Raw genomic sequence first — 13,937 nt, 5'->3', positions numbered from 1 at the left:
AGTTCTAACACCTCATAGGAAATTAAATAAACCGCCTGCAACTCAGCCCCATCAATAGCATTTAATAGTACTCCAGAGCGGGATAATGTAGCAGGTATTTCCCTGCAGCTAATAACTTTATCAAACAGTTGATGTGCAGCCTCCTTCTCTCTGTTACCACAGCGCTTTGGGTGAAGTCGTTGGCGTAGCTAGAATCTGAGTCTGGTATCACACCGTTTTGATTTCATTATGGGTCATTTATTAATTTATTGTCTGTTACAAATTATCCACTAGAGAGGGTCAACACGATCCCAGCTGTCAGTGGGCGAGAGGCGGGGTACACCCGGGACAGGTTGGCAGTTTATCACAGACGTGCTCACCTTCGGCTCAGTTAATCACCAATAAACCCTCAAACTGTGGGAGAAAGCCGGAGCAGGTTCGAAACCCAGAGCCTTCTTGCTGTGAGGCCACAGTGCTAACCACTATAACACTGTGCCGCCCTGAAGCAGCCCTGGGAGGAGGCATGGATGTTCCTCTGCACACAACTGGATAGTCCAATGGATAGTCTGCAACCAATCAGAGCCGTTGTGTTGTAAACAAATTCAGCTCAGCAGCACTCTGGTGATGTGTCAGACTACCCTGCTGATACTCCTCTCTTCATCCCCACATGAAGTCCACCCAAACGACTTGATAATCCATCCCCTAGGGACCAGCTCCAGACCGTCCTCCCCCCACAAAAATGATGTGGTTCAGTTTGGCTTCCAGGCTAATGAGTCATTAGAATGATGTGTGCCCTTCCTTACTTAGCTGCACATTTTATCATATGACCCTCTTCAGACATGTAAATCAGACCTTCATAGCAAATCAAAGATGATGTTTTTATATTTGCTATTTTAAACACGAATTGAATCAGGCAAACTGTAGAAAATGCATGAGTCCTAAATAAAACACTGGTAATCTCAGCAAAAGTAAAAGTCCTTGCAGAACGTCTTTTAGTGCAGTTGCTTAAGGCTAAAATAGTTCTTTCTCAGTGTAGCCTATCATGTCCGTGGTTGTTAGCCTCCTAAATTAATCTTGTTCTTGTGGTTAAGCGATCCTCCTGTTCACCAGCTTGTGCGATCCCAGCGCTGTCTCTCCGGGGGCCATTGTGTTCCACTGCACTCAACTCCAGGGAGGTGAAATGTGTTTGTGCTCTCTCCCTCCGGTGAACAAGAGCTAAGAATCTCCACCCCACCAATCAGCGCCCGCACACTGTCTGTGCTCTCTCTGCTAAGCTCCCACACTCCGCTGACCACACCACCATCAGCAAGTCAAACACCATCCCTCTGCCTCCCCTCCTCCCTGCAGCCACTGCTGTTTATCCTTTGTCTTCTGGTGGATGTCTGTCCTGTGCATTTGGCTCAGCGCTGCTCCGAGGAGGTACAGTGTGTGCGCGGACGCTTTTTGTTTGCCCCCTCCAGGGTACAGCAGTTACCAGTAACGGACAATGAACCGCAGAGACACGCTGTTGCCCGGTCAGGCGAGTCAAGTGTGTGGAAAAAATATTAAAGAGGAGACAAACAGAAGCTGGAGAAAGGTCTCAGAGTCGCTTTGTGTGAAGATGAAGGAAGGCAGTGGTGGAAAGTGTGTGACGTATTCTTGTTTTTCTGGACTTCTGAGGTTTAATGTGTGACTGAGGTCTGACTCGTCTGTGCTCACCCCTTCACTGTAATAATTAGTGTGAAGCTTGATTTAAATTAAGTTTAGTCTGGAATACGTTCTCTTGTCTGTTGCTTTTTTAATCAGCTGCAGATGTAAGACGTCACACACATACATACCAACTAAAAATAAGACTGCCTTGACATTTCATTCAGGAGGTCGTTGAGTTCTTTCAGTTCTTTGCAAGCGTGTTATGTTACTGCTGGTTATAGCTGCCAGGCAACTCAGCTTTTCTTCAAGTTTTAGCAAAACCTTTTATCTTTGCAATTTCTGGTGCTTATCCAAGACAAAGTCACGTTCATTGAAATGACAGTATTATTAGGAATTATTATTATTATTATTGTCACATGTAATGAAAACTGTCATCTTTCCTGGTTTGATGGCAAACCTTTGTCAGTCACGTAGGAATTCAGTTGCAGTCTGTTAAGGCAGGGACTCTCTACTGATCTGAATCTATTCTGATTCAGAAAATCACAGCTTGATTTAATATTAATTCATATAGAGATATTTGGTTTTCAGAACTATTTCACTTAGCTAGCAAAGAGATTTCCTCAAAACAAAACTTGTCATTAGTTCCAGAGATTTGTGGTATTTCCACAATATTTTACCTCTGGTTTCTCCTTTTTCCTGTGTCTTTGCTTTTCTCTATCGGCACACTTTTTAAATCCAATCAGTTCTGTCGGTGCCCTTACATTTGCACGTCGTGTCATGTGTTGGATCTCCCTCACACATGGATTAATCTCGTTGCACGGTCTTGCAAGATTTGTTGGGCGAAACCAATCTCCTGTGTTTGCAGCAGGATTTCTATGAAAGGGCGTGGGAACTGGTGTCTACAATATTTAAAAGATAGATCCCAGGATTTTATGAATCCCCCCGACGGTCCTCTGGACGATGAGCGGTAATAGAAAATGAATGAATGTATTGTGAAGTTAGGTTTCAAATGGGGTAATGTTTGTTGAGGTTGTTTAGGGGCATGGCTGATTCTCTTAAAAAAGTGACTGACTTCTTTAAGATGTCACTTCCTTTGCAAACATCTGTGTCTGCTTTTGAACCATAATTCCAGCCAGGACGTCCAGTTCCTACAGTTTTTTTCCTTCAGTTTCTCTCTTATATTGTTCTGTAGTCTATGCTTCAGTTTAGATTAGGTGTGAACTTTCAGTGTTTTGGCCAAGCGGTAACTTCCAGAGCTGAAACCTGAAGCCAAAAAAGCTGCCGTGTCCACTTCAAAAGCGACCCCCATGTTAAGAAGTCCAACAGGTGGGTGCAGTCACAGGTTGCTTACTGTTTCCGCCTCCTGACCTCCTCTGCTCCTCTCAAACTCCTCCTTTTTAACAACTTTTGAATAAGTGGGGAGTTACGAGGAGAAATGCAAGATGGCGATGACCTGTGACCTGCGCTGAGCTTCAAAAATCCTGTGGGTGGCGTCATAGAGGGTTCATCCCTCTTTATATACTGTTAGTCGTTCTGGCCGTAGCACACTGGGTTGGAAAATAAAACCACATTCTGTCCTGAGCTCTAGTGTGTCATCAAACATTTACTCAGACTCAGGTCTAAATGTTTTTTAGTGGAGGATATAAATACAGTGAAGCGTTTTTCCACTGTCACAGAAAGGACTTGGCAGGATAGTTTGACACCAAGATCTCATCTATCTTGTATGATTTTATAGCTCAATACACAAAATGCCCTCTGGATAAAAAAAAAAAAAAAAAGTTTCTTTCTTTTCTTGACTTCTCCTTCAGTTTTCTACCAGTTGACTCTGGAGTCCTGAAGAGAAGCTGTTCAATAATTTCCATTCGGTTCCTCTGCAGAGAGGAGCTCCCTCTGCACTCCGAGCCCAGGACCATTATGTTGTTTGGCACCACTGAGCTTGTCACACCAGTCAGAATCCTCAGTGGAGATGGGATAATTGGTTTTGCAGCGTGTAGAGAGTCACTGGGATGCTAAAAACATATAGGAACGTGAAAAGCACGGAGCAGTGGAGTCTGACTCATCCACATGCATCCTCTTGATTTAATCCTGTGTGGGTTGAAAACTCTTTATTCAGACACAGAAGAAAAAAATAAATCATCTCACTGACTGTGTTTCTTCTGTCTGTCTTCAGGTCACCGGTGATGGCAGGTGGACTGTTTGCTGTGGAGAGGAAGTGGTTCTGGGAGCTGGGAGGATATGACACGGGTCTGGAGATCTGGGGAGGAGAACAGTACGAGATCTCCTTCAAGGTAAAAAACAAACAACAAAATACATATATATATATATATATATATATATATATATATGGATTTAAACACAATACCAGCACACACCAATCTGCAGTATGGTGTAGAACATGCTCAGTAGTGTCTCATTGACCTGGGTGGAGTGAAGACTTAAAGTCAGAGAAGTCAGAAGGTTCCTCCACGTTTAAAGTTTGCAGTGACTCACCGTCTAACAACTTCTGGTACATTCTGTGCTGAATATCTTAAACTATTATTGGATCATTTATTTCATAAATGGTGTGAATGACACCCAGTGGAGTTGTGATGCAAATTAAGTGTTTTTCCTAAAAAAACTGTTTATCCCCAAACTGTTACAGACTTAACAGTACTTGAGTTTTGCTTTGCTGAGATGATTTTTTCGTTATTTAATGATTCATTTTGTTAATTAATCTGTCACTTAATAGTCTATCGGACCAGATTGACTAGTCAGTGAATCCTGTGTTTAACATTTAATAAACTACCATTAATCAACATTTTTTAACAGATATTGCTGAGTGTGATTTCAGCTGTCAGTGCAGATTATCAGTCAGTAATGCTCTTGTATTATTTGTACTACTTACAGCTGATTTACAGCGACTCTACCTCGTTTAGTTTTATGACTCTAGACAAACATAAATAAACTTACAACGTGCAAATGTGCTGGAAATTGGTGTCACCATACTAGATTCTGGCGTACGGGTTCTTCATTGACTTCTAGGTGTTGAAAGATTTTTTTAAAGTCGACTATTATGTGGTGAAAGTAGAGTTGACGTTGACTAGGCGGTGACATCACTAATAAAACCACAGTAGAAAGTAAAGCTCTGCAACAATGAAATCTGCGTTGAATGACCTGAATACATATTGTAGCGTCTGACACAAAGGAAGCTGCAGAGGCTTTTCTACAAGGTAACTGAAGCTTCAACACAAGCTACTGATGGCCCACACCATAAACACTATCAGTCTGACACTCCTAATATGCGGCTCTCGCTCAGCAAACTCTCAGCTCGACCATAACTGCTGTGTCTCTCATGGTGCATTCACTGACATCAAGGACAAAAAACACGCTCTGCAATCACAGCAACAATGTCAACTAATAGAACACAACAGAACTAAACATAAACACATGAGCTTATCAATACTGTTCACAGCAGAAATGTATCGCCCATATAAATCGGCCCTGTCAATAGCATAGGTATATCTCCGGAGCCTTTCCCATGTATAGCAACTAAATTCACCAACAAATAGTTGATGTGCAGCCTCCTTCTCTTTGTTACCACCTCTGTTTTCTTGGAGGTCACAGAACCAGAGGATGTCTTCTCTTGAGATGTTCGTAGGATTCATAGCAGTTGTGCTGCCGTGTACTTGGACCGTTTCATTTTACAAAGTGTGCAGAGCTCACCTTTTGTTGCCTCAATTCTTTTATAAATCCAGATACAGATGCATGCAACTGAATAGTCCTCCAACCTGTCGGAGCCATTTTGTTGTTAACAAATTCAACCCCATGACTATATGTGACTATATCCTTGTTACTCTTCTGTCCATCACCACTTGATGCCTGCACAAACGATCTGATCTGCCCGATGAATTGGGGAAGACTGTAAATGGACTTATTTCATGCAATCAACATCATCATTGATTATGTTTGTGCGTTGTTCCTGCCAAACTTCACTGAAAAATGAGACGTGTCCTTTGCAGCTAAAGCTCTGTTAAAGACGAGTAGTAGTGTCATGAAGTACACAGGAAAATTAAATAATTACTTTATTTTTAGGCTAATTATATTCATTTTGAGAGAGGACTGTTGTCACTGTGATTACATTCATTAGTGAAATTCCCATTTCATTTTCACAAGGCTTTTTTTTATGTTCAAGTTCCTCTCTAAAGCTCCTTCTAGTCAACAATCACTGATATGAGCTCAGGTGTAACAAACCAGTATATAACTATACAGTTACGTAGTCCCATATGTTCCCCGCAGATTTTTATTTTCCACAGCTCTTTAACTGAATAGCTAAAAGACTTGTTGAGCATCATGAGACATCCCTCATTGTGGTTTCAAGTCTTGAGCCAAATACAATCTGTTGCACTGACGACCCTCCACATTAATCATACTCAGAATTCCACATTAGATTATGTTTTTGTCTGGTGCCTCAGCATGAATTATTCCACAGGGTAGCCATAACTGCTTGGGATCTGGCCGGTACGTTGAGGAATAGTCCGGTCCCTCCTCTCTGCTGCCTCCCGTCAGTGATCTGGACAGACAGAACGGCCCGTCACAATAATTGAATTCCGCTTTGAATGAGTTAGGACTTTTGTCGTCTCACTCAATTAAGCACAAAGGCCACTGCCGGGTAGTTTGATTTGATTGGACACATGCTCCAGTGTGATTGTACTGCCATTGTTCCTTAGAGTGAATCCTCCAGAGCGGTCGCTTTGTTGTTCGCAAAAATTGAACACAAATTTATATTACTGTCTTAATGATTTTGCTTTCTACTGTTTCTTCATACGGATACTGACCCATTTTGTTATTTGTGGCTTATGGATATGGAATAATAGTATCTATAATTCAACGTGTATTCCGTGTATGAAACCTTTTTAGGTATTTTGCTGCCACACAGAGGAAAGCAGGTTGCAAGCTGAAGAATAGCCAAAAATAAGAGCAAGTAAAGGCTCAATACAAGCTGAAACGGTCACCAAGTCCAGAACTTTGTACAAAGTTTAGACAGGAGAGTTTGGGGCTGTCTAAAAACTAATAACAGCCCAGTCAGAGCAATTATTAATAACAAATGGATTAAAAGGACCTTTAGAGTTCTTTTAAACTCCGTGGCAGATGAGTAGGTTTGGTTTTCATTTTGGAGGTGACCTAAAAACAAAGGCAGAATAGAGATATTTGAACTCCCAACTTTCCACAGTGTGTCAGCTGGTGTACACAGCTGCCATTTGACACGACTGGCATACAGCTGACAGCTGAGAGAGCCAAGAAAGGAAAGAAGTCTTCTGAAGCTCAGAGATCAAACATCAAACAACCCGTCACGCTTGGTAAAAACCACACCTGAATTCATATGTGTAGGTGATGATGTTTGCTCTCCGGTGGATCACGTTTTAGTCAGTGACACAGTTTTAGAATAAATTCTTTATTCTGTTTAGTTTAATTGTGGAGCCCCTGCTGTGCATCAAAGACACTGACTTATTTATTGACTGAAATCTGAAACGGGACGACACAGGTGTTTTGGAATTTGAGAACTACATTTCTTCCATCTGTGTTTGCTTGCTTGTGTTCCTTTCCATTTCCTTTTTGTTCTGTTGTAGTAGACTCTAAACAGTTCATATTTTTCACAGGAATGAAACAGGAATATAGAAGAGTGAAGTTTCCCCTGTTACGAAATATTTGTGTTAGACAGTTGGGGCAGTATACGTTGTTGTCTGTCTTTGTGTTTTTGTGAAAAGTCACCTGTCGCTGCCCAAGTACTGTTCCAATTCATAGCATCATCTAACCAAATAGAATCAAAATACCTGGATGTGTTCTTGCTCCGGCTGTTTTATTGAGGACGCATCAGGAGGTGAACCGTGTAGACTTGCTAGAGCCAGGTATCCCAGAATGCATATCGTGGCTGTCATTAAATACGCTGCTGTTCCCGTTCCAGAATGACCGCCTGCACTTCAGAAGTCTGAATGACCAAGTACACAAGTATACAGTTCACATACTTGGTATTGATAAACACCCTTGGTCTGGAGTTGCTCCTTTGGGAACTGATTATGTTTCCGGGAAAGATCTGCCAAATCATTTAGGTTGGGCTTCGTGCCATGATGTAGTCATACACGTCATCTGAGCGCCATGGAGTAGATTTCTTTCACAATAAAAAGGCTCAGATTGCTTGTAGGACCATCCAGACTCTTGCAGAGGTAGTTTCTTTTCTGTATTGGTTGAAAGGCTGTAATGAAATCCAAACGGCATGTTACTGGACTCATAGTTAGATAAGAACCAAGTGAGTTATGACCATCTCCATCTGGTTTAAATCTATGGCACAGTGAAAAGCTTTACGTTAAACATTATATACTATACTAATTAGGTTACACTACAACATATTTGATTAGATACTTAATTCAAATTGTTCAGCCCTAGTCACTGACATTTAACAACTCCACTGAGATTGTTTGATGCTTTTTCTTTGATAACTCATGCATATATTAAACATTTCCATGACTTTTCACCAGTTAGGTTACTGTCAAAAGTCAGATATACTCCAATTCAATTGATGACATTGAAGGGTCCATGCATTTTGTAATTTGTTCTTTATAAGTCACCATATGAACACCTCCTTTACTGTGCTGTGCCCTGGTGCTTTGCTTTAGTGTCCGTGCTTTGCACTGAGCAGATTGTAGAGGTTGTATGTTAGAGGTGAGTGATAAGACTTTTAATTTAATCTGACCGGCACTGAACTCGAGCTCTTGATCCCTCCTGCAGCGAGGCGCCCCTGTTATTAAGCTCAGGAATCTCCGTGCAGGGATGAAGAGGATGGAAGGCTTTGGTGCGGCAGGTCAGACCTTCCCTACTGCGCGATGTGGAGAGGGTGGATTCAATCTGTTATTTCCCCCGATTGTGTTTGTCCAAGCTGGAGTGGTGCAACAAACTTGACAAGGAGTAATTGAATTGAAATAGCAGCCAGCTGATGTCCACTCTGGAGAATCGGGGAAATGGAGCGATGCGGAATATCAACATGCCGACTGGAAATTACCATTTCGCTTTTGTAATTAACCGACCGAGCTTGTTGTGTGGCCAGTCTGTGTCCATCTTCAGACAGATTTCTTGAGGAAGATGGTGAACTGCTGCTTGTTAAGGCGTTGAGTTTATTCTGGATGAAAGGGTTTCAGATGGTAAACATACAACATACAACATCAAACTAGTCAGCAGGAGTGATAAGAAATAGTATGGTGTGAAAGGACATGGATGACCATGTGCGGCGCCAGGAGAGGTCAAGGAAAGTGTGATGTGAATGAGATCGTACAGTTACAAGATTCCACTTCTGTCACGGCCTATATATTGACTGTGTTTAAATATGAATGGAACCCTCTGTGATTTCACCCGTAGCTTTATTTAATAACTTAAAGCCTTGATATATTCTAATTTAAGTCGACCGTTATGTGATGAAAGTCAACACTGAATAGTCTCTGCTGGTGTCGCTAATAAAAACACAGTAGAAAGTAATAAATCTATATTCTAGACCTGAATCCATCTGCTGAGAACAGACAGCTCATGTGCTACATACTGTGAGCTGCAGATATGTATAGCCTGTATAAAAACAGGCAGCCCCTCAGCACCATCAGTAGCATTTAATAGTACTCCACAGTGCTTTAGTTGTATTTCAGGACTGACATGTCACGGTAGTATGGGCTTCATCTTTAGTGAAGTATTTCCACACACTGCTAGTTTGCTGCAATGACCCACTGGACTCCTCACCTGTCTTCTAGGAGGCGTCCATGTTGTTATTGTCATGTGATCAGTGTCTAGTCGACATGATTCTTAAAGCGTCATGACACAGGAGAGAAGTTGACTAACTGACTAGTTTGTACAACCTCTTGTACAACCTCTAGTAAACATGTTTGTTTCTGCTGTAAAGCTGGACATTTTAACGTGGAGGTCTCTGCGTTCATTTTTCAGCCCTGGAGGTTGCCACTTGGGTTTGCCATTTGTTCAGCATGAAGCAAAAATATAACGACTAATTTATTTAAAACCTACATTTTAGAAGAGTATTTTATTTAAAACAGAGCAGCACAAAAGCAGTATTGAAAAGTTTTAATTGTAGAAACTCTCTTAAAAACGGAGACAAAGAGCAGTGAGGTCTCTTGTCTGCAGCTCTACAATGCCTTAACCGAAGAGTTAACCTTAGCTACTTCAAAGGTTTCTGCGGTTGAAAAATGAAAAATGAGTTCAAGTCGACGGTTCACTGATTTAGTGCGCTGCCTTAGATACTGAAAATACAAATTCTAAACATGTAGTGGAGAAAGAACTCGTCCAGATCCAACAGTGCTCACACAGACTTTGACTGTCTCACCCTTTGACCTCACACTCATTAAACTGAAATGAAAACATCACCGTAACTCTAGTTTCAAATTTTCAAATATGCGCACACTGTGGACTTGAAAGGTGGCTCTGCTCTCACTAAGCAGCAGAACAAATCCAATTTCAGTCTTTGTCGTCCCGCTAAGCATGATTGACTTGTCTTCTTCTCTTTGGTGTAATTTTTCCGTCTCTTTTTCTGTGCAATCTAGAGACACGTGAACTTTTTAAAGGGTGCCATCACCCATGCAGTCCTCACTGAACAGGATTAACATCTGCAATTTTTTAAGATTAGACCTGACTGATCTAAAAAATAAAAAAAATCTTAATCTCCCTCTCCTTTATTCTGGTTGCCACGTGAACACTCTCTGTTATTTTATTCCTCCCTCCAGGAGTTATGACCCAGTCAACATTGCCTGCCACCCGGTGCATGCAGTACACAATGCCTCATGCTCCTCTGTTTAGCATCCACCCCCACGCTTTCCATCTTCTCTTTAAATTCTGACCTCTACAGCTCTCCATTGGGTTGTCTTCATCATGCCCTCCCACGCTTTGCGTTTTCTTGGTCTTTCTGATTTGTCAACCTCATCTGACCTTGACGCTGTTCAGTTACACAACTACCCCAGCCATGACGGAGCCCCCTCTCCGATACAAACATGTTCTTTATCGCTGCTGACTCGCTCTCTGACTGTGTCTCTGTAGGTGTGGATGTGTGGTGGTCGGATGGAGGACATACCTTGCTCCAGGGTGGGACACATCTACAGGAAGTATGTCCCCTACAAAGTTCCTGGGGGCGTCAGCCTGGCCAGGGTGAGTCTTACATCATTTCACAGCATGCTAATGTCCACACCATTGACTGTATATACTACTCCACACACGCACTTAGTTTGCAGAAAGTCTTTTTTTTTTCACTGTTGTGGGTAATGTTTATCTTTTCAGATGTGTGTCATTTGTTCTAATGTAGAAGATAAACGTTTGTCGGAAAGAGATCTTCACTTTTCTTTCATTGTAATATGATGGAGGCAGAGGTATTCGCACCAACCTTGACTTGGCTGTCAAACCTCAGCACCAACTAGGGTTGTGTTTAAAAGAATCATTTGAAACACCCTGCATTGTTTCTTAAACTTCCTGCATCCTCTTGTTGGAAATCTTGTTGCAGCCTTGTGAGGCTGGTTTTGCTGGTTTTGAGTCAAGAACCTACAGCTCTTGAGGGCACTGTCGAGACTGAGAGCTGATGTGTGGCATCATGTTTTGGATTTAAATTGGTTTTGTGAATTGATGATGAAGGAAAGTTGTTTTGAACCTGAAATATCTCTAAATAACTGGACAGGGAATTGAATCAAATTGAATTCAAACGTTGTGATATGGAATCAGTTGGATTTGCAGATGAAATACCCGATGTAGGCAATCTTTATTCTCTTTATTATGCTCTTTATTTCATGAGTTAAGGTGATACTTTATTTAAATTAATTTACAAGCTAGGTAAAACAATATAAAATATGTTAAAAGAACAAGAAATATTTACAGCTGTTGTATTATGGGTGACTTGAACACAAGACATGTTAAAAACTGTTCACCTGGCCTGTAGCATAACATTATTTATTATGCATGACTCAGCTGCAGCTTGACACCTGGCTCTGTTTGGCTCATCTGATTATGTAATTAAACCTCTTGGCCTGTGTTTTGGCCTCCTCAGGCTGACCATTAGCCCCTCAGTGAGGCTGGATTGAATACAAATAACAAACCGGCAGCAGATTTAACGGTACTGAAGAACGTACTGTACTAAGTCTGGCTGTGGTCAACTCTTTAACGTCATTCACTGCTCATGTCTTTCATTTTAATTCTGCTTTATGTGCAAATAAGTATAATTAGTATAATGCACTTTAAAATGTTGTTATGTAGAGAATACTGAATTATTGACAATGACACCAATGTGGAGTTCTTGTTTTTGGAGCTGCTTTACCCCTGCAGACGTTTAAGAGCACTTCCATACCACAAACATGGGTGCTGCTCTGAATATGACAGTTCCTTTACCAGCTATGCTCTGGCAGAAATAACCTGCTAGAGTACTCTCTTAAAGCCAGCCAGTAAAGAGTTTGATTAGAGCGAGCATTGAGTGGTGGTTCACCAGGAAAGGCTTCAGTCACTGTGTAAAAATTCTTCGCCTGAGGTGAGAGACAATCTTTCTTGTCCTCCGTGCTGTCTCAGTACCAGACTATTGTTGATTCTGCTGCCGTTCCTCATCCATATAATCACTTCGCGGAGAGCAAAACATTTTCCTTCCACTCAGTGTGAACCCGGGACACTATTTGCGTGCCAAAAAGCGGACGAGTCCCTTCTGCAGATACAGATACAGACAACAAAGCATCTCCAAATACAGAGTATGCCGCATCAGAGGATTCATGAAATTCCCATTTCCCAGCCCCCTAAGAGTCCAGTCAACATGTGGGGAGATGGAAGCGCTGAACTACACTTCACCTAGAGAGCACAGAGCTGAGAACTGCTGCAGGCGGTGAGCGTTGCTACAGGGAGTTAGTGTGGCTGTAAGCTTTTCATTTCTGTACTACCTCCAAGGGTTGAAGGACTTGTGTTTATTCACACTGGGAGGATTGTTGAACCTGTATTGTAATTCATTTCATTATCCATACCTCCTGCAACTATCTGGATCTGCAGACATGTGTATGCACCTCGGAGGGGGCCGGTTCAGTTTCCCTTTACACCTCAAAGGCTTCAGGTGGCTGGTTTCCCCTCGCTCACGTCTAAAAATTTCATATTTGCAAATGAAAGGGAACTGTTGAAGAAGTAGTCTGCTGCAGTTACGTTGTTATCTTTTTTATTCCACTCCGTCAGGGAAAACAAAAGGATAGTGCTTTCCCTCTGTGCTAAAATCTATAAATGCACACTTTAGTGGCCTAAACATACAGCGAGTAATGCGCTTCGACCGGTGTGCATCCATAATTTACTGAGTCTCTAACCTAAAAAAGGAAAAATGCCAACACACCAAATCAGCTCAGGTCCCAGTGCTCTCAGTTTGCTCGTGTCTTTTATGAAGACTACATTAACTGGTCGGGATGGGAATTGATTAGATTTTATCAATATTGTCAATTCTTTATCGATTCTGTCATTAATGCCTGAAGAGTTCTTTTAAAATGATTCAGAGTTGGTTATGAGACTTTGGGGGGCTGCCATAGTCTAGGCAGTGAATGGAGACAATGCTTGTATAAAATCACAGCCTAGCACTGATTAGAGTTTAGTGAAATGCAGCCATATCACTTCATCCTTTCCATGAGCATTCATTGATACTAAATGAACAAACTTCAGACTTGAGTACTTGGTAGTTTTGCACTTGACAAGTTTCATTTTGAAGTGCGGACTCTGAAAGGTGGGCGGATGCAGGACGCTCACTCTGGAATTGGAACTGCAGTGAATTTGACGAAGAGCGTGAAATGCATTCTGGGATGCCTGGCTGTCCCAAGTCCTCACAAGTTACCTTCCGATGCATCCTAAATAAAACTGAGAGCAAGAATACGTCCTTGCATTCAGACAGATGGCTGCTTAGAATCAGAACAAGACGTTTTATGAGAACACAAGTATACCAATAACGTCAGAGGCGTCAATTCCAATGGATCATAAAAACTGGAAGCAGTTCTCAGTCGTAGCCAGGGATCAGTCCCCACCTCTACTAAGAAGCCTATTATACAACATAAAGAAGACCTGTTTCAGGACTCTTTGTCTTAGCTTCATACTGCATCTAGAAGTTAAAGCAAGCTTTACTCACCATTGCTTGCATGTTATTTTCAGGATGAGGCCTTGCTGGTCTTTACACCAGACCTGCAGGTGGCTTGGTTTTGAAATAAGAATGAAACTCCCAGACATTCAGGGATTCAGTGCATTTGTTTGTGGTGAATGGTTCAGAACTAGCAGTAATGCCATTTTAGGAGAAAAACAGACAAAGCAAGGTTGTCGTCCTGTAT

At 41.8% G+C, this 13,937-nt stretch overlaps 1 protein-coding gene across 1 annotated transcript in view; it reads left to right on the top strand.

Moving 5' to 3' along the window:
- galnt10 (UDP-N-acetyl-alpha-D-galactosamine:polypeptide N-acetylgalactosaminyltransferase 10 (GalNAc-T10)) overlaps positions 1–13,937 on the top strand; it is an 89,799-nt gene that overhangs the window by 68,424 nt on the left and 7,438 nt on the right. Inside the window, exons 7-8 of the mRNA XM_084564642.1 lie at positions 3,779–3,896; positions 10,666–10,773. Coding sequence (XP_084420768.1) covers positions 3,779–3,896; positions 10,666–10,773 — 226 coding nt within the window. The remainder of the gene's footprint in view (positions 1–3,778; positions 3,897–10,665; positions 10,774–13,937) is intronic.

The sequence above is a fragment of the Chelon labrosus genome (assembly GCF_963514085.1).
Source record: "Chelon labrosus genome assembly, chromosome: 17".
NCBI classification, from domain to species: Eukaryota; Metazoa; Chordata; class Actinopteri; order Mugiliformes; family Mugilidae; genus Chelon; species Chelon labrosus.
Note: the sequence above shows the minus strand (reverse complement) of the source record. Positions and strands in the feature narration are given on the sequence as shown.